The sequence below is a fragment of the Panthera onca genome, chromosome A1 (genome assembly GCF_046562875.1).
Source record: "Panthera onca isolate mPanOnc1 chromosome A1, mPanOnc1 haplotype 2, whole genome shotgun sequence".
Taxonomy (NCBI): domain Eukaryota; kingdom Metazoa; phylum Chordata; class Mammalia; order Carnivora; family Felidae; genus Panthera; species Panthera onca.
The window spans coordinates 13654169-13680023 of NC_138339.1; the positions used below are offsets into that span (position 1 = coordinate 13654169).

The following is a 25855-nucleotide window of genomic DNA, read 5'->3' on the forward strand; positions in this document are numbered from 1 at the left end:
AATCATCACCTAGAGGAAGCAAAAATAATTTCATTAAATTAGATGGCGTGATAGAAAATGTTATTTAAAAAATAACTGATGAGGACCCGGTCTTGGCTGTTCTCTCTTAAAAACCAAATGTTTAGAAATTAGCTTTCTTTGGGTGTGGTTTAAGAGTAAACCCGTTACGAGGCGTTATATAGTTTCTCATCAATATTGTACAAGTCGGAAAAGTCTCAAGATTCCAAAAACAAACAAGACGTTTAAGACTTCCCTTTTGATGATTTCCCCCCTACATTATTGGGCTCTAAAATGGACTCAGCATCTTTTGGCCTGGCTCTCCTACGTTTTGTTTCAATCGATGGAACACCAACAAAGCCCAAGGAGAGTTTTTGCATTTACCGACGGCTTTTCAAGGGAGGACAGGTTGCTAGTCGGTGTTTCCCCACCGGTCTCCCACCACTCACCTCTCTGTTCATGTTCTAGCCCTGCCAGCAGTGCATAGAATATGTGATAATTCCTTTCCCCGGGGTTTTGCCTTACTACTCGGTTCTGTGGAGAGAAATCAGATTTCGACTCAGAGAGGTTTCCTCTGTTTAGTGAGCACAAACCAGTAATTTCCAAAGATCATTACTACAGAAGAAAATGTGAATTAAATGTTTACTTACTTTTTCTAATAAATCTTCATGCGAAAAGCAATGGCAAGTCAAGGAACAAAACAAGGAGATCACATGCTCAATTACCCTTCAATTTTCTAGTCTTTGTGACCCAAATAATGACACATCCCTGCTCTTTGGGCACCTAGGTGGCTCAGCCGGTCAAGCGGCCGACTTCGGCTCAGGTCATGGTCTCGAGGTTTGTCAGTTCGAGCCCCGCGTCGGGCTCTGTCTGTGCTGACAGCTCAGAGCCTGGAGCCTGCTTCAGATTCTGGGTCTCCCTCTCTCTCTGTCCCCCACTTGCACTCTGTCTCTCCCTCTCCCTCTCTCTCAAAAATACAACATTAAAAAAATAAAATAAAATAAAAACAAATTCCTGCTCTTTGACACAGAGACTTCTGTGCCAAAGAGACAAGCCAACAAAGCATAGGCTATTTCACCTAAATCCAATTCAAACAGGACACATGACCTCCTCGGAGGTGCCACACTATTTGACAGAATTCATTCCAAACAAAAAAACCTGACGCTTGATGAGGATTCCAATTTTCCTGATTACAGACAGTATCGAAGTTTCCGACAGATGGTTCTCCCAGAATAATTAATAGGTCCAACAGAGTAATATTAGAGCAAAACCCGGAATGTGTCACATTCTTTAACTGCCCTTGTGGTAACCAAGAACAGTTCGTCCTCTTACAGAGTCAAATGCTCAAAACAAGAAACAGGATACAATCTACAATTCTCCCGCCCTGAATATTCCCCTTCTGGCAGATGTTCAGCTGAACAAACTTCCCAAAGCGACTGGAGTTGTTGTTGTACACGGTCTTCGCGTTGCCGAAAGCTTCCATGATGGGGCTGTGATAGAAGTGAGGACAGCTTCGTTAGCAAATAAACAAGTCACGAGATGTCGATTTCGGCACACCGGCTCTATGTCGGTAATATCGCCATACCCGCGCACGGTGACAGACGGTAAGGACACTTACCGCGGGGATCATCTCATCACGCGCAGAAAACCTAATCACTATGATATACGCAACTAACGGGACATGGTACGTCATTAAAAAAAATTTAAAAAGAAGACGCGAGGACCGCAGCAAGTGTTAATTAGGGTAGATCTAAAAACCGCAAGAGCATTCCTCACCAATTGTCTAAATATTCAACTGCGAGGCAAATCTGAAAGCAACGGGACCCACAGTGACTAGGTTTATTTACAGAAGAGCCAGCTTTCCAAAGCCCCTGCTGAAATGGGTTTATGATCCTCATCATTTTGAACGAGAGATCTTACAGCTCGTGCAGGCGCAGGATACTGGAGCTCAGGGAGTCACTACGGTCCGATCTCGCACAAATTAACTTGGGCTTATGTACATAAGCCAGGGATCGCACAGGAGAAGACCCCCACTTAAATTTCGGCAACTGAAAAAGTCCCAGTCCTGGGCATTTCACCCATCTGTTGTCTGTCCTGGAGCAACTCATTTATCAGTAACTTCTTTGCGTCTTCTCCACCTGTAAAATGGGGTCAGACCAGTCAGGAGGTGGAAAACTTTCTGTCAAGAACCAGGTAATAGATCTTGTAGGGGCCTGCGGTCTCTGCTGCAAGCACTCAGTTCTGCCACTGCAGCTCGAAAGCAGTTATCAGCAATAGAGAAACAAATGAGCGTGTCTGTGTTCCAATAAAACTTTATTTACAAAACAGGCTGCAGGAAGATGAAAATGTTCTGAAGATGGATGGTGGTGATGGTTGCACAACATGAATGCACTTAACACCACTAAGCTGCACGCTGAAAAAAAATGTTTAAAGTTATAAACGTTATGTATATTTTACGACACCGGAAAAAAGTGTATGAATGCTAAAACAAAAACAGGCCACAGGTTATGGGCATCTGGCTGTAGTTTGCTGACCCCGGGACTAAATTCTAAGTAATAGAATCTGTAAAGTCCTTATTGGTTCTAAAATCTTATAAGGCACAAATCAGATGTTTGGCAAGTGCACATTTAAAATAAAAATGCAGGGGCGCCTGGGTGGCTCAGTAGGTTAAGCGTCCAGCTTCAGCTCAGGTCATGATCTTGTAGTTTGTGGGTTTGAGCCCCGCCTGGGGCTCTGTGCTAACAGCTCAGAGCCTGGAGCCTGCTTTGGATTCTGTGTGTCCCTCTCACTCTGTCCCTCCCCCACTCATGCTCTTTCTCTCTCTCCCTCTCTCAATAATAAACATAAAACAATAAAATAAAAATTCAGAGGATACCTCCCCACACAGCCCTCTTTCAAAGGCTCACTGCCATCAAAGGTCTCAGTGACCTTCTGCCACGTGGGAGGCTACAAAAATGCCATCTTGGGGCGCCTGGGTGGCTCAGTCGGTTGAGCGTCCGACTTCGGCTCAGGTCATGATCTCGCGGTTTGAGAGTTCGAGCCCCGCGTTGGACCCTGTGCTGACAGCTCGGAGCCTGGAGCCTGTTTTGGATTCTGCGTCTCTCCCTCTCATTTCCCCTCCCATGATCATGCTCTGTCTCTCAACAATAAATAAACATTAAACAAATTTTTTAAAAATGCCATCTTGCCAACATGGTGCCTCCACAGGGCTGGATGTTGAGCAGAGGCTCCCTCATCGCTGTGCTAAGTCCTCTGTTACACAGTGGCCAGAGGCTGAAATTTCTGCCCGTCACAAGGCCTCCACAAAAGCGAGTCGAGGGCTCACTGTAAGAGGAGGCTACAGAACGCTCCTCCGAATCACTCAGTCACCACCTCTAACCTGGCCCAGGGGTGGGGACGGGGGCGGGGGGGGGGGAGACAGGTCAGGTTATTGGAAACTGCTATGTGCATGCTGGGACTTCTCGAGGAATTGTAAAAGAGAAGAAAAAGAGAAAACAGACCCACTGATTCTAATTCATCCTTAAATTCGCCAACAGGGAGGACAGTAAATCCTATTTATCTGAAAGAAGGAACATGATCACGACATACCTGCTTTCGAGGATAGCTTGTTCGACACAGGATGTCTTCTCTTTTAAGGATAGTTCCAAAGACTGTTGACTGATGACCGATAAAAACTTGAGGATCAATTTGGTGCTTTCGGTTTTCCCTGCCCCACTTTCGCCGCTGCAAAACAAAATGCACAAGCTTGGGCTTCTAATTACAAGGAGAAACAAACAAACAACCAAAAAAAGAAACGAAACTCAGTTTGACCCACATCCCTCCAGTTTGTCCACGGAACACCTGTTGGAAGGCGGGAAAACGGAGGTCGAAATGTCGGTCCCACGAGGCAAGCTGAAGGGCAGTGAAAGCTCTGGCCACACCGTTTCTGGCACTTGCAAAGGCCTCTGTGGCGTCGGAGGTAAACGGAACCACCCCCACTAAGTTAAGGTAAGAGGCTGGAAGGCACCTATCCTTCCAGAGAGGCCCTGAAATGAGCAAGGATCTCTGCTTTGGTCACTCAAGCGTCCCCAGCCATCTCCACAGCACCTCTGGTGCTGGTGACAGGCACTTGGTATTAAGTGCTTGTCACATGAACAGGCACACCAACAACGTCATTCTGGGGAACTGAAAGCAGGCAAATAAATATGCACAAAAATGCAGTTATTCATAAATATGATTGAAGGGGACAAGGGTACCCCACAGGTACTCGACCCACATTGAATCATTTTATCATCGCTTTCGCAACAGTCCTAGAGGGAGGCAGCGGCTAAGCGTCCGAGCCAGGATGTAACGCCAGGTCTGGGTTCGACATCCTGCAGAGATCATGCTTTCGTGACAATTAAGGGCCAGGGAATGCAGCAGCACACGGGGAGGGGAGGCCGGTAAGAGAAGTAAACAAGGTTCAAGTTGCACCTTAACAGACCGGCAAACATGAGTCCCACGGAGAGGAAAGGGAAAGAGTTGGGCACCAGGGCCAGATGAGCTCGGGAAGACCCACGGGGGGCAGGATTCTGGTTGGGTCAGCTGCACTGAGATCAGAGGCGGCAGAGAGAGAGAGAGAGAGAGAGAGAGAGAGAGAGAGGGAGAGAGAGAGAGAGAAGGAGAGAGAGAGAGAGAGAGAGGGAGAGAGAGAGAGAGAGAGAGGGAGAGGGAGAGAGAGAGAGAGAGAGGGAGGGAGGGAGAGAGAGAGAGGGAGGGAGAGAGAGAGAGGGAGGGAGAGAGAGAGAGGGAGGGAGAGAGAGAGAGAGAGGGAGAGAGAGAGAGAGAGAGAGCCCACAGGATCCAGTTTGATGGCTCAGAGCCAACCGCCGGAGACAGGAGACAGACGGCGAAGACTAAGCTCATCGAGGTGGCCTGGAAGGAACACAGGTCTGGAGGTAATGCTCCAGAAGGAGCGCAAGGGCTCTCGGGAGATCAGTTGTTGCTGGTGGTCACGTCCCGGACAAGCTCAGCCCCGCCGGATATGGACAAGCAGGCATGGAGATCAGGGATTTAAAAGGAGAAACTCAATTTTGTGTAAGGCACCATGTCCGGTACTTTGGGGAGAACAGAAGTAGCCAAAGGCAGGGAACTTATAAGAAAAGTCAACTAAAGGTCTAAGCAACAGAAGAGCAACACCAACAATGTATCAAAGCAGCGCCTTCACAACTGCTAAGTGGGCGAGATACACGGATGAGCTCCACGTGGTCCTGAAAAAGCTGCCCTCGTTGAGTGCCACGATCTGGGAAGTTACGCAAGAGGAATTCTGGTGCAATGGGAAATGATTAACCACACGTAATAAAGGAAAGGGAGTGACTCAGAGATGACAACAGCCACGTCTGGCTGGGTCCCACAGACCCACGGGGAATCTACACTGGTCTAGGCAACTCTCAGTAACACCGTTCCCTCTGCAAGTGACAGGGTAGATCCCGGGCAGATGCGAGGACTCCAGCCGGAGAGACTTCATGTCGAGCGTGCTAAGGGCTCGTGGGGGGCTTTGTGTACACACAAGAGACACCAGGCAGAGACCTCCCCCCTGCTGCAGACAGTACTTGGGAATCCACACCTATCTTGGGACAATAAAGCAAAAGCCAAGAAAATCAGAGAAGGTCCGGCAGGCGTGGCTGAATCCCCAGACCCGAAACTGCCCTGCCCGGTGTTATCTGAGTTGGGACAACTTCGGCTGGGTTTTCTGTTACCAACAAGCAGATTCTTGCTAGTACGCACGTCTTCACGTCACTGGCACCTGTCTAGGCCAGGGTCTGGCACACAGAGGGCATTCAGCAGTCAAGCACTGAATGAATGACATAAACTAAGAGAGAAAAACTGCAAGAAGAGATTTAAGTAATGCTTGGCATTTGAAAAAATATATATATACATCTATCTAGTTGTTGACTCTATCACACACACATACACACACACACACACACACACACACACACACACACACAGAACTTAAAAAACCAAGTCCTCTAGTTAAAACGTATGAGACAGAAATGATGTCACGTGTTCCCCAAATGCGTTTCTTTGTCCTCCAGCACAAGGAAGCAGACAACGTGTCAACCTCCCTGGTAGTAAGGACAGCAATGCGTGAGTAACAGGGACTGAATGTGGCCAGTGGAACAGAAGGGCAGCTGAACAGCAGAGCGAGAGGGACATGTGCCATTTCCTTGTCTGGTGGGTAAAAATTCCCTTCTTCATGGTCCTCTGGGCTCCGCCTCCCATGCCCACCACCTGGGTGCCCTCAGGGTTGACACATCTCTAAACAAAATGACACGCAGAATAAAGTCAAGTCTCTTACCTTCCCTTGTGGGGCTTCAAAATGAGCAAGACGTAAAGCATTCCTGTGTAACGTTCCTGAGATTGGGGGGGGGGGTGCTGTTTGTTACAGCCATTAGCTTACCCTGACAAATATAACATGTTAAAGATTCGATCACAGAGCAGATACGGTTCAAATTCAAGAGCAAGACTTGGTCAAAGAGAAGAAAACCCAAGACTCTCATTGCCATGAACCAGTCATGGCTATCGATCTATAGCAATCTGCAGTCACATTTTTTCTCACTCTAGCATACTTTTTTCAAGCACCTTCTTTAAGTACATCTTTTCTGGCACAGAATTAAAACTTGAAACAAAATAAAACCCCGACTTGAACGGTGCTCTGTGACCACAGTTCTCAAACTTGGTTGCACATCAGAATCACCTAATACACCTCTAACCTGAACCGTAAGGTGTAGAACTCAACTGTCGGTATTTTTAAAAAAAATTTCCAGGGGTGCCTGGGTGGCTCAGTTGGTGACGAGTCCAACTCTTGGTTTCAGCTCAGGTCGTGATCTCCCGGTCTCGTGGGTTTGAGCCCCACATCGGGCTCTGCGCAGGCAGCGTGGAGCCGACTTGGGATTCTCTGTCTCCCTCTCTCCCTCACCCTCCCCCACTTGTACTCTGTCTCTCTCAAAATAAATAAAGTTAAAAAAAATTAAAATTAAAAAAAAAATAAAAATTTCCAGAGGATTCTACCATGAGGCCAGGTTTGGGAACTGCTACTCTTGAAAGCAGTTTCACAAAATTCAGAGAGGACCGTAGTAGGAGGGGACAGGTGGGGGCTACCATATATGGAGACACGGAAGTGTTACCTGAACAAGGCAGAGAGGAAAGGTAACCTGATCACAAGGTGACAGGACTCTCCGCGGGTCATACACCTTTAAGTAACACTCCCCCCTCCTCCACTTCTCCCTCCTCCTCCTCCCCCCCCCTGCCTGTGACGTGAAAAGTTTATTGAGGGTCAAATCAAGGTAATCTTCGAAGCAATGGAGGAAGAGCATCTCTGCAGGTAATTCCTTCCCTCCTTAAACATCTGTGCACCTGCTACGTGTCAGGCTGCACTGAGGGCTCAGAAAGCAGGGATGCGCGAAATGGCACAGTCTGTCTGTGATCTAGCAGCACAAAGATACCGAGCAAGGAGTCACAAGCGTCCCAGAGGACAGGAAAGTTCAGATTTAGGTGGACGGTAAGGGCTCAGTAAAGACCTTTTTTGGGGGAGCAGGAGGGTCGGGCAGCACACTGATAGGGAGACCAAAAAATGAAAACATGCACCGGAGACAAGTGGGTGAAAATTGAAGGGAGAGCGGGGAGACCCACGGGAGGACCCTGCTCAGTGCCCTGGAGGAAGGAAAAGCAGCCAGCAGGGCCAAAGTCCAGGGGACTGAAGGGAGGACAGTAGGGCCCCACTGAGAGGTCACTGCTGTCCCGTCAAGTAGTTCTTTTAATAGCGGGGCACCTGGGTGTCTCCACTGGGTAAGTGTCCGACTCTTGATTTCAGCCCCAGTCGTGATCTCACAGGTTTGTGAGTTCGAGCCTTGTGTCAAGCTCTGGGCTGATGGCAGGGAGCCTGCTTGGGATTCTCTTCCCCCCCCCCCCCCCCACCGCCCCCACCCCCTCCTTATTCACTCTTTCTCTAAACAAACAAACAAACAAACATTAAATAAGGGAGTAGAGTGGTGAGGAAGATCACCAATCACCCCCAATCCAGACATTTTCAAGTTAACCATCATTATTAACATCTATGCAGCATATAATATACATGCTAAATATGTGTGATAGTGTGATTATTTATTATAATATATACTGGGTCCTCATCCTCCTTTCTGACAGAGCTCCTAACACACTTGGAATTTCCTAAATGATGACAGCAATAAAGATATCATTTGTTATGTTAATGAGGTGACTTTTGGAAAGCGCCCAGGTAATCAAAGACTGGGGGGGGGGGGGGGCTGGTTGCCAGGGGAGCCAATAACAGAACTAGAAGGTTGGGACTTTCAATTCCTCCCCCCACCACTGGCCTTCGGGGAGGGGAGAGGGGCAAGAGATTGAATTCAGTACCCATAGTCAATGATTTAATCGTTCATGCCTAGGTGATGAAGCTGGCATAGAAATCCACGAAAATGGGGGTGGGAGATGTTGTTCCGGAAGCTTCCGGATTGGTGAACCCTTGGAGGGAAGCCGATGGCCTTTTCCCCAGATCTCATCCTAGCCATCTCTTCCAGCTCTTTCTGAGTCATATCCTTTTATAATAAACCGGTAATCCAGTAAGGAAACTGGTTTCCTGAGTTCTGTGAGCCACTCTAGCAAATTAATCACACAAAGGAGTGGATCCGTTGGAACCTCCAATCTATAGCCCGGCGAATCAGCAGCACAGGTGACAACTCGGAATTGTGACTGGTACCTGAAGTGGGGGGTGGGGAACACGGAGACGGCAGTCTTGGGGGACCGAGCCCTTAACCTGTGGGATGAGACATCATCTCCAGGTAGACAGTCTCAGAACTGAGTTACTGCTAGGTAATGTGGAGAATACGACAGAACACGTATATTACAGCACAGTGATACCCAGAACTAGGTATCCCCTTCTATCCTTGAGAACCGTAATCACAGAACTAGAAAGCCAAACTTAAGAATACAAGCAAAAGTAATACTTCTCCAAAGAAGACATCCAGACGGCCAACCGACACATGAAAAACTGCTCCACATCACTCATCATCAGGGAAAGACAAATCAAAACCACAATGAGATACCACCTTACACCTGTCAGAATGGCTCACATTAACAGCTCAGGCAACAACAGATGTTGGCGAGGCTGTGGAGAGAGAGGATCTCTTTTGCATTGCTGGTGGGAATGCAAGCTGGTGCAGCCACTCTGGAAAACAGGATGGAAGGTCCTCAAAAAACTAAAAACAGAACTACCCTACGACCCAGCAATTGCACTACTGGGCATTTATCCACGGGATACAGGTGTGCTGTTTTGAAGGGACACATGCACCCCCATGTTTATAGCAGCACCATCGACTATAGCCAAAGCATGGAAAGAGCCCAAATGTCCATCGAGGGATGAATGGATAAAGAAGATGTGGTATATATATATATATACAATGGAGTATTACCCAGCAATCAAAAAGAATGAAATCTTGCCATTTGCAACTACGTGGGTGGAACTGGAGGGTATTATGCTAAGTGAAATAGTCAGAGAAAGACAAAAATCATATGACTTCACTCCTATGAGGACTTTAAGAGACAGAACAGATGGACATAAGGGAAGGGAAACAAAAATAATATAAAACCAGGGAGGGGGACAAAACAGAAGAGACTCATGGAGAACGAACTGAGGGTTGCTGGAGGGGTGGTGGGAGGGGGGATGGACTAAATGGGTAAGGGGCATAAGAAATCTACTGAAATCATTGCTTCACTATATACTAATTTGGATGTACATCTTAAGAAATAAAAAATAAAGTTAAATCAAAAAAAAAAAAGAATACAAGCAAAAGTAGAACGCCAAACAAAAAAAAAAAAATCCAAATGAACAGGACTAATTCTAACCTACTGGTTAGCGTCACCGCTTTGTAGTGTGACGGTCTCACTACCTGGGTGCGGAGGCTGGTGTCTTTCTTCCACCACGGGTGGCGTGGTGCCTCGTTTCTTCCACCTTGTTCCTTTCTTCTAGCCGCCGTACAACAGTGACTCGTACAGCGATTACGATGTTATTCTACCTCCACGAAAAGCAAACACATCGCTTACACATCCAGTCCTACATTTTTCTCATTAGCCCATGGCAATTACGGTTCTAACCCTTGGTACCAACATGACTGCTGACACAAACATGGGCTTCAGAGAACACGTGTTCTCCCAGAACCAACATGAGCTTAGCCTGCTGAAAGCAAAACAAAAAACTATGAAAACAAAAAAAATAAATAAATAAAAAAGAAAGAAAGAAAAGAAAAATAACCCCAATCACTGATATGGGGGCCTCACAGGCCATATTAAAAGCTTTGAGAAGTTTTCATAGGCAGAATCAAAGTCACAAGGCAGTTTTTTGAGCAGGAGGCGGTCATGACCAAGTTCATGGTTTTAAAGAATCGCTCTGTGCAGAGTATGGAGTGTGGTGAATGCATGGAGGGAGGCCGGAGAGGACGCAGGGAGACAGACGTGAGGACAGAAGGGGAGTTAAGAGAGGGGGCGGCGGAGACGAGAAGTGAGCGGCCCCGGGAAAGATGGTGGGGGGTGGGGGTAGAACGACACGGACAGCCCCGGTCAGGAGGGTGGTAAGGGACAGCGACATGCAGGGAAGGACTCCTGAGAGCCCGGGGAGCTTGCCAGGGGGATGATCCTAGTGTTGCGACACAGGCCTGCACAGCTGGCAAAACCCAGGAAGCAGTCTCCGTGAGATCGGGGTGCTTTACTGTGTACGATTTTACCTTAATGGGGGGGGCGGGAGAGGGCATGTAGAGGAGAAGAACTTCTAGTTCCAAGAAGGACTTCTTGACCTCAGGCTTGTGACCCGGTGGCATGGAGTCCACTTGCTGAGCATGAGAACAGGAGAGGAGGAACACACGTCTGGGAGAAGCTTCGGATGAATGTAGGACGTGCTCTGAGATGCCCATGAGCCATCTCTGTGATGGGACCTCAGAGGCACTTGGACATACATCTGGAATCAGAGGAGAAACTTGCGGGGGAGGGTGGAGGGGTCTGAGACCTGGGAGTCCTGCACACCCGGAGACGGAAAGGTTGACGGAAGAGGAGCTGGTGGAGGATGACTGGGGAGCCCCAGGGAACAAGGAAGAGACCCACAATGATGGCGCACCATGGAAGGAGTGGGGGAGGTGTGGGGCCTAAGGGCGATACGGAACCAAAGGTGAATATATTTTTTTAAAGGATGGAACGTACTAGAAATGCCAAGGATCCAGTAGAAAGGGAGAAATCAGAGAATCAGGGGGCAGGGAGGCCCAAAGACAGAGAGCAAAGCCCGCAAGAAAGCAGAGAGGAGGGATTCTGAACCCACATGAAGGAAAGGGCCCCTCGATGTGAACAAGGCCCTTTACCCACCCACACAGGCTAGTCTCCCAGATACCTGCCCTGGTGCCCACAAACTATGGCCCCAGATCCGCTCTGCTGCCTGTTTTTATAAATAAAGTTTTATTGGAACACAGACCAGCCTGTGAGTGTTTTCGTCCTCAAAGGGCAGAGTCGAGTAGTTGTAACAAGACCGACTCACGACGCTTGAAGTATATACTCCTGGCTCCTCGTAGAACACTTTGTGAACACCTGACCAACATTCTCAGTCCTGTGTGAATCAAATTCTTAATTCACACGATGCTCTTGAGATCTACGTCAGTCACTCCCTTGCTTGCCAGAGGACTCAGGCAAGTGTCTGCCTGCACGGGATTCAGCGCACGGGTCTCCGCAAGCAGGACAAAGCCCTGAACACGTGTCCTGCACCAGCAAGGAGGAGTCCGTTCTAAAATGACACGGGGAGACTGGAGCTCAATCCTGGGTCTACTGCTCACAGCTGAGGCCTCTGGAAAGTCACTTAACAGCACAGAGCCTCAGTGTCCCCACGGAAAGTCCTCTTGGGCTTGTCTGGGGGTGACGCACACACGTGTCTTTCAATTCCCTTGCCTTGCCTTTCCAGCCCCAGCCCTTCGTGTCCCTCAGCAAACCCCACAGCCTCATGGGCTACTTTCTACTTCCTAACTACCCTTGTTGGTGCAAACATCGATGCTTTTACAAGGGCTTCTGTGCCCTTCCTCTCCTTCATGCCGGCCATATTCCCACACGTTCTCTGACTCATAACCATACACCCTTTTCTCCATGAAGTACTGACCGAGTTCCTTCCTGAGGACCTACCACCTCCTCTCTGAGTGACCATGGACACATTTCTAGTATAGCTTTTGGTAGCCTATATTGAAATTACTTAGCTCTATCAGTTTCTTCCCATCAGAGGAGAAGTTCCTGAAGGCAACGATTGGATTTTATTTCATTTTTTCTTAATCCCCAAATTCTAGCACAGCAACCTGCCATATTACATGAGCACGAGGCATGCATGCCTCATGCCTAATTCAGGTTGGTGCCTTTTAAAAAAATATTTTAATGTTATTTTTTGAGAGAGAGAGAGAGAGAGAGAGAGAGAGAGTGCAAGCATGCGCAGGGGAAGGGGCCAAAGAGAGAGAGGGAGACACAGAATCCGAAGCTGACTCCAGGCTCTGAGCCATCAGCACAGAGCCCGACGCCGGGCTTGAACTCAGGGACCATGAGATCATGACCTGAGCGGAAGTCAGACACTTAACCGACTGAGCCACCCAGGCGCCCCAGGTTGGTGCCCTTCTAATCCAGGACAGAAGTTTTGTTCACTGTTCCAACCCCATCATTTCTAAGTACATCACTAGAAACAGAAAAAGATGGAACACTTAATTATCATTCCAGAATGGAAAAGAAATCGCTCCAGTTTTGGAACACCAAACATGCAAAGGAAGCAAAGGTCCTAAACCCAGCCACTCTGGACACCCCGGTTGAATGCTGGCCCTCTTACCAGACACACGGACAGTGAGGTTCATGGATGAATCAGGCACAGGCCTGCCTTACACGACACACCTGAAAAGGTCATGTATCCTGATAGGCCCTGATAAACTAAACCCTGCCTGTCCAATCAAGGTGTGAGAAACTGAGGTCAACGTAGAATGTACCAGATCAAAAAAATCAAATGCTGATCTTGCCAGCTAGATGAAAAAAACAGAAAAAGTCTCAAGTTTCAAACATAGATTGATATTTTAAAAACTATAACAGCATAAGCATTTGCTTAAATGTGCACAAAAAGGCAAAATTAGAGCTTAGGAGAGGTAACAACCTCCTAAGTAAAACCAACACGAGAGGCTTGGGCTAGAAGCCTAGAGACTCAGCTTGCCACCAAAGAGATGGGGACCTTGGCCAAGGGACCCAGGCTCGAGAAATGAGGGAATAACTGATGTCTGAAGTCCTAATTCCAAACAGGCCTACTTTCTGATTTTAAGGTATCTCATGAGAAAAGGTTTGCAAAGTAGTAAAACACATTGTATCCACCAGGGGGCAGATCACGCCTGAGGAAATCTACACGGGGCTACAGTAACCTGCAATTTTTATTTTTATACTCAATTTTCTGTAAATTCCCACAGCCCCAATCCCCATTAAAAAAAAAAAAAAAAAACAACTGGAGAGATTAAACAAGACACACTTTAATGAGAACTCTATTCTTAAAGACTCCATTTCCTGAGTTAATTTAGATAAATACAGTTACTCTGTTCACATCAGTATTTCACAATGAGAGCTTTCTAGCCGGGATCCACTCACCCTCTACCTCCCCCCTTATTTTAAATACCACAGTCTTTGGCGTGAAAATGCCAACCCCTTTCCGTTTTATTACACACACACGCACGCACACGCACAGGCACACACGCACAATGATCTCATTTGATTTTTCACTTTCTTCCTAAGCTGCTCTGTCGAGCAAGTAAGCGACAGACAAGGGATCCTCTCATTTTTTTCCAATGAAAGTGGGTAACACAGGCCATTATCAGTGGCAAATAGGTACCTGAGTGCGGAAAACCATTCAATCTTCTTAAAATAGACGTTTTCTTTCTTTCTGTTCATCTTATTAAATTATTTTCTGCAGGCTGAAATGGTGATCTTAAACTCTAAGTTCTGAGCCTTGCTGAAGTCATCTGGAAGAGGCTTCAAACAATGTGCTTGAAGTCACAGGGCAAGTTCCTTTACTGGCAATGGGACCCTTGAAAGCCGCCCTCCCTTTTTAAAAAAATACACTGAATAGTGTCATTTCTTTTTTTAAAAAAAATTTTTGTTAACATTTTATTTATTTTTGAGACAGGGAGAGACAGAGCATGAACAGGGGAGGATCAGAGAGAGGGAGACACAGAATCTGAAACAGGCTCCAGGCTCTGAGCTGTCAGCACAGAGCCCGACGCGGGGCTCGAACCCACGGACCGCGAGATCACGACCTGAGCTGAAGTCGGCCGCTTAACCGACTGAGCCACCCAGGCACCCCGAATAGCGTCATTTCGACTGGCCGCAAGTCATAACGATTCATATTTGCTTCCCTAACTAAATGGGTAGCCCCTCTATCCAAGTTACTTGCACCGCCCAGGACGTGAGCACCATAAAAGTGATAAAGCCAAGAGAGTGTACCTGCCCGGATGCTTCCCTCCCCTACAAGAGGCAGAGAGTGAGGTCAAACGAGGAAGAGGAAGGCAACGTTCTGCTGCTCTAGTGGTATAAATTCTGACCTGTTACAAAAAGCAAGGACCCGTGCACAAGGCCAACGGGTGAAAACGGTCAGAAGAATACAATCCCTCAAGCAGTTTTCTGCGTGTGGCGCCCGCAAATACCACAGAACAGCCACACGCACCAAAGGGCCGTCGGAAGGTTTCAGTGAGTTGATGCCTGAAAAGTTCCTGCCCGGCGTCCACCTCACAGCCAGGCTTCAAACCCCGTGAGCACATTCATCCCCAAACACATACCGCGTGGGACACTGTGTCTCCCAAACGTCGTCGGCTGGGGGCCCCCCGGTTCCCTTCCCCGTGCCCCTATGCTCCCCCTTTCCTCCCTACAGGAGCAAGGACGGCTTCCCCGACAGGTGAGCCGGGGGGCAGGGGGAGAGGGGGGAGGGCTGGTCAGCGAACTGGCTTCCCGCAGTGATCGTGATCGTGGCCACCGCTGACCTGCCCTGTATCCGGATCAGGGGGTTCCGTCTAATCCGGGGCTGCGGTGTTAGCGAGCCCCACACTGGCTGCAAGTCTAAAGTTAACATATGGCTCCCCATCGGTCTCACTTCCATGGGATCAGAAATCCGGAGGGGGAAAGGAGGGTCTCATTGAACATCTCCTCCAAATCCAAACGGCCTTGTCCTTCCCGCTTGAAATAATAGACTTCTTTAGCCACAAGTTGGGACTAGAAAGTCACCAAAAACAGAAGCCACTATCTTTCACACCAGCCGTTTTGGTACACCACAGGTTCTCAGTGACGGCCGTGCTCCGTGAATGCAGGCCTGGCAGCAGGAAAGAATCCAGGCTTCGGTAACTGCACGGAAACCTCACTGGCAGGGAGGCTCAGCACATCTGCTGCGAATATCGTCCCGGGGTGTTATAAGGAATAGAAAGATCCAATTGGATGTCCCTAGAGTTTAAGTGATGAGGCCAATCTGAAATTAGTTAGTAAAAATTAAGAAATACCTGTCTTAATGTGTATTTTTGAGAGAGAGAGAGAGCGAGCGAGCGTGCACACACGCAGGGGAGGGGCAGAGAGAGAGACGGGGACACAGAATCCGAAGCAGGCTCCAGGCTCCGAGCTGTCGGCACAGAGCCCGACACGGGGCTCGAACTCACAAACCGTGAGACCATGACCTGAGCTGAAGTCGGACGCTTAACCGACTGAGCCACCCAGGCGCCCCAAGAAATATGTTTAAGGAAATGTACTCTATTGCTTTTTGAGACAGTTTCCTAGTGATCGGTTGTGACAGTGGGCCTTTTGGTAGTTTAAGAAATGAGTACAACTTGGCTGAAACAGAGGTGTCAAGACCCTATTCCGTTGCCAGAAAAAGGGAAATAAACACGTCCTTCCATCATTTCCTCAGCACACACACGGCAAGTGCCTTTTCTGTCGCGAATTCAAAGGTACACTTCAGGAACACCCAGTGCAAAATCATTAAAGTTCTTCAACTTGGGCAATTCTGTGCAACTTATCAAATCAGACAAAGAAAGATCTCTTGCTCAAATATACATTCTCACTCTAGCATACCTGTAACTTTTTAATTTTGAAAGAATTACGCGTTTTCTTAAATGTATAAAAGGACCATGCCACAATGGAATAAACCAAAGAATAATTAAGGCACGTAGTGAAAAAAAAAAAAAAAAGAAAGAAAAAGAAAAAGAAGGGAGTAATTCTTCTGAGGCCCAGAGTGAACAACTTTGGTACGTCTTGCTTTTTTTTTCTAAGCGAGCCTGGGTCTTTTGAAGGCCGTAGGGATCAAGCCACTCAAAAGAGAAAACTCCACTGGAGAAACCGAGGCACCTAGTAGACCTGTTTCTCGTGAACGTTCTGAGCGGGTTTCGTGCTCTGGGGGCCGGCAGAGGCACCAGCTCTCCGGGGGGGGTCCCCTTCCCGTCCCTCCGCCGGCCTCACGGGGGACGGTTACCTGATGAGGACACACTGGTTGTCGTGACGCTTCCACAGGCAGCGGTAGCACTCGTTGGCGACGGCGAAGACGTGGGGGGGCAGCTCCCCCAGGTGGCATTTGCTGTAGCACTCCATGGTGGCACGCTCATACAGGCCAGCGATGGTCTTGTAGGGGTTCACCGAGGCAATGATGGAGCCGATGTAGGTCTGCAAGCACACGGGAGGGGGAGACAGAGGAACGCCAGGTTATACGGGGCGCCGGGGGGCCGGGGGGTGCGCGCTGGGGCAGAGACAGAAGAGTCTGGATGCGGCTCCGTGCTGGTCCACACTCGGAAGGGGAGGGCGGCCACAACTCCCCAAAGCCACCCGTCCCGGGCTTTCCCGGAATCCACCTGAGGGTACGTGAAGGGGAAAGACGGGGTTCCCCTCTGCACACGTTTCCCAGACGCCTCTGGGATAAAACCTTGGCATCCTGTACAGACAAAGGGAGCCATTTCAAAGAGGACTCACAGTGAAAGGCAAACCGGAGGCCCAAATCCCTGCTCCCCTGTCCCAGGCACAGAGGACTGTCCACTCCCATCTTCTTTCCGGTTGGGTGTCTATCAGGAAACAGCAGGGTTAAAGAACTAGAGAGACGCCGAGGGGCTGGGGGAGAGGGGAACGGAGAGTTACTGTTTAACGGGCGCAGAGTTTCTGTTTGAGATAGTAAGAAGCTTCTAGAGATAGACAGTGGTTATAGTCACACAGCATTGCAAATGCATTTAAAGCACTGAATTGTTCACTTAAAAACAGTCGACATGGGGGTGCCTGGGTGGCTCAGTCGGTGAAGTCTCCAACTTTGGCTCAGGTCACGATCTCACAGTTTGTGGGTTCCAGCCCCGTGTCGGGCTCTGTGCTGACAGCTCAGAGCCTGGAGCCTGCTTCGGATTCTGTGTGCCCCTCTCTCTCTGCCCCTCCCCTGTTTGTGCTCTGTCTCTCTGTCTCTCTCTCAAAAATAAACATTAAAAAAAATTTTTTTTAAAAAAGACTTCTTTTAAAAGTCAAAATGGTAAATTGTATGTCATGCATATTTAACCATACCTTTTTAAACTGTTTATTTAGAGAGAGAGAGAGAGCATACGCATGCATGAGTTGGGGGTGCAGAGAGAGAGGGAGAGAGAGAATCCCAAGCAGGCTCCGTGCTGTCAGCACAGAGCCCGACGTGGAGCTCGATCACATGAACCGCGAGACCACGTCCTGGGCCAAAATCAAGGGTGGGTCACTTAACTGACCGAGCCACCCAGGGACCCCTTAACCGTAACTTTTAAAAACCAAGACCGTTTTGAAAATACTGGTGCTGAATAAGTGATCTGGGACTTAGATGCCAGACAATCTTAACCCTTCTGGAACAAAACCCAAGCTAGAAATGAATCAAGCTCCTCAGAGCAGCAAAGCTGAGGCCACGATCATTAAAATGTGAGGCCTGCTGCCTCCTTCACGTGCAGAAAACCGTCCGCTTGTACTCCCGCCAGAAACGCTAACGGAGTGCGGTTATCGGGCTTCCCGGCCCAGACACGGCTGAAGCAGCAGACAGAGGGGTAGAAGCAGACCCCAGTCACCACCACTACCTTTTACGGAGCACGGGGCCCCGTGCCAAGTGCTTCGTGGAGCCTTCGGGGCCGCACGGGAGCCTCCAAAATTCCTGCGGTGAAGCCTTGACCCCTAATACCTCGGAAGGGGACCGCGCTTGGAGCGAAGGCCTCTAAAGAGATGATGAAACTGAAACGAAGCTGTTAGGGCAGGTCCCATCCAACGGGACTGGCATCCTTTCAGGAGGAAAGCTGCATGCTCAAAGAGACACCAGATGTGTGTGCACAGACAAAGACCATGTGAGGACACAGAAGGCAGCTGTCTGCAAGCCGAGGAAGGAGCCCTCGGGAGAAGCCAACCCTGCCAACACCTTGACCTAGGACCTCCAGCCCCCAGAACGGTGAGAAGATCAGTGTCCCTTTAAGCCGCCCCCTCAGTGATACTTTGTTAGGACCTCCGGAGCCGACCACCACATGGGGCCCCTGTAACACTCACCAGAGCCTAACGAGCTCTGCAGCATTACTACTCCCATTTTTCAGATGCGGAAACTGAGGCACGGGGAAACAGTGGCACGTTCGCCTATGCAGTCAGTATGCGGTAGAAAGCAAACCAATTTGCAGAAACGTCTTATATCCCTTGGCAGGGCACGGCAGTGCAGCAAGGAAAGGAAAAGCAAGCGACGCTAGGCAGAAGGTGCGACCCTCCTGAGAGCGTCTGTACCACACGCGACGCTGCAGCATTTAGCCATCACCACTTTCAGAGCGCCTGCCACGAGCACTCAGCTCGGCATCATATGCTCCGTGGAACTGTTTCCAAACGTCAGGAGGTTTCCAATACGTTTTGGGAACGTTTTGAACCAAAAAAGGTTAAAAAACATCAAAGAATTATTACCGTATGACCAACTCCTAGATATAGACCCCAAAGAATTAAAAACAGGCTCTCCAACAAATAATAGCGTTTTTCGCACTTACCTAACAGTGGAAACCACCCGAGTGCCAACGATCAGAGGGGCCGGTACACAAGAAATGGTACGTCCATACAACGGACTATTATTCAGCCACACAAAGGCATAAAGTGCTGACACGTGTTACAATGGAGAACATCGCAAATATCACACTAAGTTAAAGAAGTCAGACCTGAAAGTTCACGTATCCAGAAGAACAATGAAGAACACGGGAAACATTACACCAAGTTGGAGAAGTCAGACCTGAAAGTTCACGTATCCGGAAGAGGTAAATCCATAAAGACAGACGACCGGTGGTAGTTACTATGGGCAGGGGGAGGAGGAGGCCAGAAGTAGGGGGTGACCGCTTAGTGGGTCTAGGGTTCCGTTAAGGGTGATGGAAATATTTTAGAACTAGACAGGGAGGCTGGCTGCACAAGAACTGTGGGTGTACGAAATACCACTGAATCGTATACTCTAAAGTGGTTCATTTTCGGTTATGATAATATCTCCTCAATTAACAGAAGAAGACATAGCACGTTAATGGGTAAATGTTCAGGTCTTTGGAAACCTCAACTCTCTAGAAAGCCCATCTTCCCCTGCCAGAGCACTGTGGGCAAGATTTGGCCATACAGACGGGACTGCTTTCTCCTCTGGGGAAGGAAAGTCTCATAAACATATTTTTTATGTTTATTTTGAGAGAGAGCGTGTGAGCATGCAAACATGGGGTGGGGGGAGAGAGGAGAGAGAGACAGAGACAGAAAGAGACAGAGAGAGAGAGAGAGAGAATACCAAGAAGGCTCTGAACTATCAGTGCAGAGCCCGACTCGGGGCTCAAACTCACAAACCATGAGATCATGACCTGAGCCAAAACCAAGAGACGGTCAACTGAGTGAGCCACCCGGGTGCCCAAGCCTCCTACTTCTGAAGGACAACAGAGAACCACCTGGTTCTCTGGAGGAGGCCATATGTCTTCCATCAATGCTCTGACCACAGGCACTGGTGCCTTCCTTCATGTCAACTGTTTGCAGAGATAAAGCGGGCAGGCAGACGGTGTCGAGGCTCTGGGTGCCTTAGCCCCTTCCACTACGTTGTCTAAAATGTCAGAGCTGTTTCTACCTTTTGGTAGCGGAATGATTATTTTTAAGCATATTTTTTAAAGTTCGTTTATTTTTAAGTACTTTCTACACCCAATGTGGGGCTCAAACTCATGACCCCTAGATCAAGAGTCACATGCTCTTCTGACTGAGCCAGCCAGGTGCCCTGACTACTCTGCTTCTGGAAATCTCAAAACTGTTCATTTTTCTGTGAGATACGTTCTTACTTTTTTCCTCCGTTGGCAGAAATCAAGACACTAAAGGCTTCCCTCTTAAAACAGCTCAGCAGGCACACACCACAATACTCTTTCTCACTTACAAGTAAAATATAAAAGCCACACAGTATCAAACTGCGCATTAAATTAATATTAGGATATTAACCCGTTAACAACACACTTTTTAAAGAATGATCCGGGGGCGCCTGGGTGGCTCAGTCGGTTAAGCGGCCGACTTCGGCTCAGGTCGTGATCTCGCGGTCCGGGAGTTCGAGCCCCGCGTCGGGCTCTGTGCTGACGGCTCAGAGCCTGAAGCCTGCTTCGGATTCTGTGTCTCCCTTTCTCTGCCCCTCCCCCGTTCATGCTCTGTCTCTCTCTGTCTCAAAAATCAATAAATGTTAAAAAAAAAAAAAATTAAAAAAAAAAAAAGAAAGTATCGATTTACTCATTCAGGGTATCATAACCTTTTTACAAATGCTTTACTTTGAAAGTGATTCTCTTGGTCACAATCTCGTAGGCCCGCTGTCCCCTCCTTGGTTGGGCCACCCCAATGGTCATGCAGTATCACTTAAGAGATCACTCATCCCGGAAGTGTGGATGACACGGTTTTTGTACGGGGGCAGGGAATCCAAGGGCATTAGAAGCTTGTTAGCACAGATCAAGTTGGAACATTCCAAATGGTCTTAGGCCTGCTTTTAAGTAACTCGCATTGCAGTCTGTAAAGTGTTTCAGAACAGTGTGGTTGGTAGCTAGGACATCCCCATCCCCCAACCCGCAGCGATTCTAGAGGGGAAGGGAAGCCAGGCACTCTGAACAAGCATTTGTGCAACAGAAAAGCGGTCTGCAGAACTGGCAAACACTCCATCGGTGGTCATGCACGGCGGACCCACTAACGCATCATGACATCCTCCCCACCGAGCATAATCACTGCCACACAGCTTGAGCACACTTCTCCGGAAACAATATTGATCTCCGTGTCTGATTTTCACAGCAAGATGCGGAAACACGTCCCTCGTCTTTCAATCTAGTGAACTGCCATCGAGAAAACTGGTCCTGGGGCACCTGGGTGGCTCGACTGGTTAAGTGTCCAACTCTTGGTTTCAGCTCGGGTCATGATCTCACGGTTCGTGGGTTCGAGCCTCGCATCGGGTTCCATGCTGGCGGTGTGGAGCCTGTTTGGGATTCTCTCTCTCCCCCCCCCCCCCCCTCTCTCTCTCTTTCCTCCCACCTCGCCCACTGCTTGCTCACTTTCTCAAAATAAATAAGTAAACTTTATTTAAAAAAAATAAAGAAAAAGAAAATGTGGTTCTTTATTACACATTCTTGAGAAATTAGAAGTTCCACATAAATATTACAAAAAATAGACTTTCATCCCTTTACACAAGAATGCCTGATTTTTCCCATGTTGATGGAATACTTCTGGAAGCCTATATAGCACGTGCCTTTGTGTTCCCAAACCCAGGTTAGTGAACCTAATTTACTCTTTTAGGGATTTTTGGCCTTTTTCCATCTCTCAGCCTATGAAAACGATGCCCGCACCAAATGAGGCAGACAGTCTTTTTTTTTTTTTTTTTAATTTTTTTTTTTCAACGTTTTTTATTTATTTTTGGGACAGAGAGAGACAGAGCATGAACGGGGGAGGGGCAGAGAGAGAGGGAGACACAGAATCGGAAACAGGCTCCAGGCTCCGAGCCATCAGCCCAGAGCCCGACGCGGGGCTCGAACTCACGGACCGCGAGATCGTGACCTGGCTGAAGTCGGACGCATAACCGACTGCGCCACCCAGGCGCCCCTGGGCAGACAGTCTTAAGTCCACTAACCCCGCCCCGGATCGGAGCTCCCGACTACTTCTCCCACTGCGGCCTCTCGACCTTGCCACGCGCCCCACGTAGCACCAGTTGAGGGGGGCTCCAAATCTCAAGGGCGTCTCCTTCTGAAACTGCTGTTCCTCCGGTTCCTCCACGAGAGGAGCGGCTGAAGGTGCTAGGAGGGTCTGCGCCCTTTGCAGACAGATCGTTTTGCTGTACAGGCGATGGAAGCCACCAAGCCAGGCTTTTATTTTACTGTGCACAGCACACACCACATACTGCGGGAGATGAGACACACATTCAAAACGATGTGCGTTTCGACCGCTGAAAGCTTTCACCATCCAAGTAAGTGAGGAGCCCCTTGGCAGCTACGTGTCCTTAACTATGTGACAATGCTTCACACCCCATGCACACATCTGTATCATTAAACCAGACGAAGGGTTGAATTCCTCTGTCCCCACAATGTTCAGGACCCTTCTTGATGGGCGCAGAGAGAGCACTTAAGGCTAAAATTGCTGAATCCGATTTCAAAAGATCAAGCATCTGTTGGCATATGGCTATATTCCAACAGGACTCTAAGAATGCAGGCACTCCTGTTGGGCCCCTTCCACTTTGTGGTTGAGGCTTCCAGCATATAAAACACATAATCTATGAGGGAGGGGAGGGGAGGGGAGGGGGGGGGAGAAAGAAAGAAAGAAAGAAAGAAAGAAAGAAAGAAAGAAAGGGAAAGAAAGAAAATCCCTACAGTTTAGACCATGTTAAATACTCTAAGCAAAGAGAGCTAAGCTACACACATTTATAACAGGTCTTGAATCTGTTCCAGATTTTCCTTCAATGCACGTTCTCCAAGCACTTTCTTGTTCTCTTTGCTGTACTCCTGAGGGAAGAATGGGTTTTCAAACTTTGCATTCTACAGAGCATATAAAAAATACTACCCAGTAGCTAAAAGGTGTCAGCAACCCAAGCATCCACCCATGGATGAATGGATAAGCAAACTGTGATACACACATACACTGGAGTATTATGCAGCCTTAAAAAAGGAAGGAAATCTCTGACACACACAACATGGACGTTCCGCTAAGTGAAATAAATCAGTCACCGAAGGACGACTATCGTGGGATTCCACTGAAACGAGGTACCTAGAGTAGTCAACTTCGTAGAAACAGAAAGGAGAGAGGCAGTTGCCGTGGGCTGACGAGTGGGGAATGTGGAAGTTCATGGGAACAGAGTTTCAGTTTCAGAAGTTGCAAGCATTCTAAAAGATTCAAAACGATGTGCACATACTTAACGCTACTGAACTATACACTTTCAAATGGTCAGGATGACAAAGTTTATGTGTATTTGATGGCCACTAAACATTTTAAAAATTAAAAAGATACGAGAATTTTGGTGCTGATAGAATACGTTAATCTCTTTTTTATAGTATCAGGGAGCGATCTGAAAATAAGCACAGAATTAAGGGTAGTAACAAGAGGCATATGCGCCTTCCAATTTCAACCCAGGTTGAGAAAAATATTCTGGTGACAAATTACAGACCATTTAGTAAGGGAGAGAATGAAAGGCACGCAGGTTTCCAGAGGCGACATAATCTGATTCAAGTTCGGAAATTAATAACTACACAGGTTGTGGCTGAAAGTACATTCAACAGATGGGAATCCCACATACCGACATTGATAGCAAACAGCCAGACTGAATTTGAGCCTAAACTCAATAATCTAACAGGGCACCTGGCTGGCTCAGTTGGTTAAGCATCGGACTCTTGATCTCAGCTCAGGTCTCGTTCTCAGAGTCTTGAGTTCAAGACCTACATTGGGCTCCACGCTGGGTGTGGAGACTACTTAGACCAACAAAAAACTCCATCTGAAATCTCTATTACCCATCTCTCCCCCATGTACTGTTTTGAAATCTCTTTACAAAAAACAAACAAACAAGGAAAGAATACGTAAAATGTGTCTGGTTGGTATAGACTGAGAACTCAATTTTTTAATTTTTTTTTAAGACGACAGGAAATCTTACTTCATTTAGAGTTCAAAATGCCTCCCTAATATAAGTGCCTCCATTTGGCATCAGGGGTTAATCAGGCTCTTCCAACATGGATGCACAAGTTTTATATTTCACCTTCTCACTAATGGCCTAGGTCACTTCTTAAAAGGCTTGTCAACAGATTTTAAATGACGATTAAGCCCACATGTTTCCAACACAACTTTATCCGACATTTCGTAATTGTGGGGCAAAGACAATCCTACCCACGGAGACACATCTTCGCGGCCCTCATCTGCTCCAACGTAACCTCGAGATGTGGGCAGGCCAGAGGCCACCGTTCTGCCTCCTCTGACAGATGAGGGAAAGGTAAGTGCTGCCCCTGTAGTCACAGGGCCAGCGGATGAAATCGAGGACAGGACCCCGCGTTCCCGGCGTCCCACACTGTGGGCCCGCGGTGGCCCGCATCACCACTCACCCACGTCCGGACGGGAATTATCCCAGACTCTGTCCAGCTCATCACCCGTGACCAATGCCTCCATGTTTATATGCCCCACTTTCCATGAACCCCAGAACCTATCTCCTTCCTTCCCTTCCATCCCCCGCCCTGGCCTCATTTGCTTAGATGTCACAAATGTCCCATTCCTCACTGATTTCCCACCGTGGTCTGGCATGTCCAATCCAAGCTCCAAGCTTGACACGTGAATTGCTGAACAGGACAAGTCTCCTGCTTAGAAAACCCTTCTTCACCAAATCCCACCATCTCTGGGGGTCACCTGCTGGGATATTTAAGAAGACAGTCTGGGGGCGCCTGGGTGGCGCAGTCGGTTAAGCGTCCGACTTCAGCCAGGTCACGATCTCGCGGTCCGTGAGTTCGAGCCCCGCGTCAGGCTCTGGGCTGATGGCTCGGAGCCTGGAGCCTGTTTCCGATTCTGTGTCTCCCTCTCTCTCTGCCCCTCCCCCGTTCATGCTATGTCTCTCTCTGTCCCAAAAATAAATTAAAAAAAAAAAAATTTAAAAAAAAAAAAAAAAAAAAAAAAAAAAAGAAGACAGTCTGAGCCGCTCCCAAAAGGTGAGAGAACAGCTTGAGTCCTAACGAATTATTCTCATGACAGTTATGGAAGCTGGGGGGCGGGGGGGGGGGGGGCTCCAGCTACTTAGTGAGTTTTCACCGTTCGCGCCCACATTTGAACCTCCATAAAACAGAAGTATAAAACAACATGGGGACGACAGCAATAGTTCCTAACAGCTTATTGAAAGAAGGACGAGTCAGGTGGAATCTTAGAGGTCGATCAGCAAAAATAATTACTGCCCAAGACCTCTTGTCTTTCCCCCACTTCCTTAAACATACCACTCTGCCTGGGTAATTTTATCCCTAGAACAAAGGCTGCACGGATAAGAGATTCATCAGTATTAGTAAAAACGGTGACCGGCAAGCGAAGGGGGTCAAAGAAGAGCCTGGCTGTAAATTAAGTGCCAAGCGAAGCAAAGGTCACACGTAGTAAGAAATTCTAAAAGCTGTGACACACACTGGTTACGTGTCGTAGCGTTTATCACTCTATAAAAAGGTATCAGCACTGCTCTACAAATGGCCACGACCACCCCATGCGGTTTCAGACTCTGGACACATGAAACTCTCAAACATGAGGCAGGACCAGGACTACGACTGGTCTCCTCATACTGGATTCCAAATTCCACAAGAATAAATAGCTTGGTCATTTTCACAGCTTTTCAGAAACAGACCAT

At 48.1% G+C, this 25855-nt stretch overlaps 1 protein-coding gene across 4 annotated transcripts in view; it reads right to left on the minus strand.

Moving 5' to 3' along the window:
• MYO10 (myosin X) overlaps positions 1–25855 on the minus strand; it is a 229358-nt gene that overhangs the window by 97252 nt on the left and 106251 nt on the right. For all 4 annotated transcript variants that reach the window (XM_078444495.2, XM_078444497.2, XM_078444491.2 and 1 more), the window contains 4 exons: positions 16517–16704; positions 3586–3720; positions 1349–1487; positions 447–531 (listed from right to left, as the gene is read on the minus strand). In XM_078444495.2, the coding sequence (XP_078300621.2) occupies positions 447–531; positions 1349–1487; positions 3586–3720; positions 16517–16704 (547 nt within the window). The remainder of the gene's footprint in view (positions 1–446; positions 532–1348; positions 1488–3585; positions 3721–16516; positions 16705–25855) is intronic.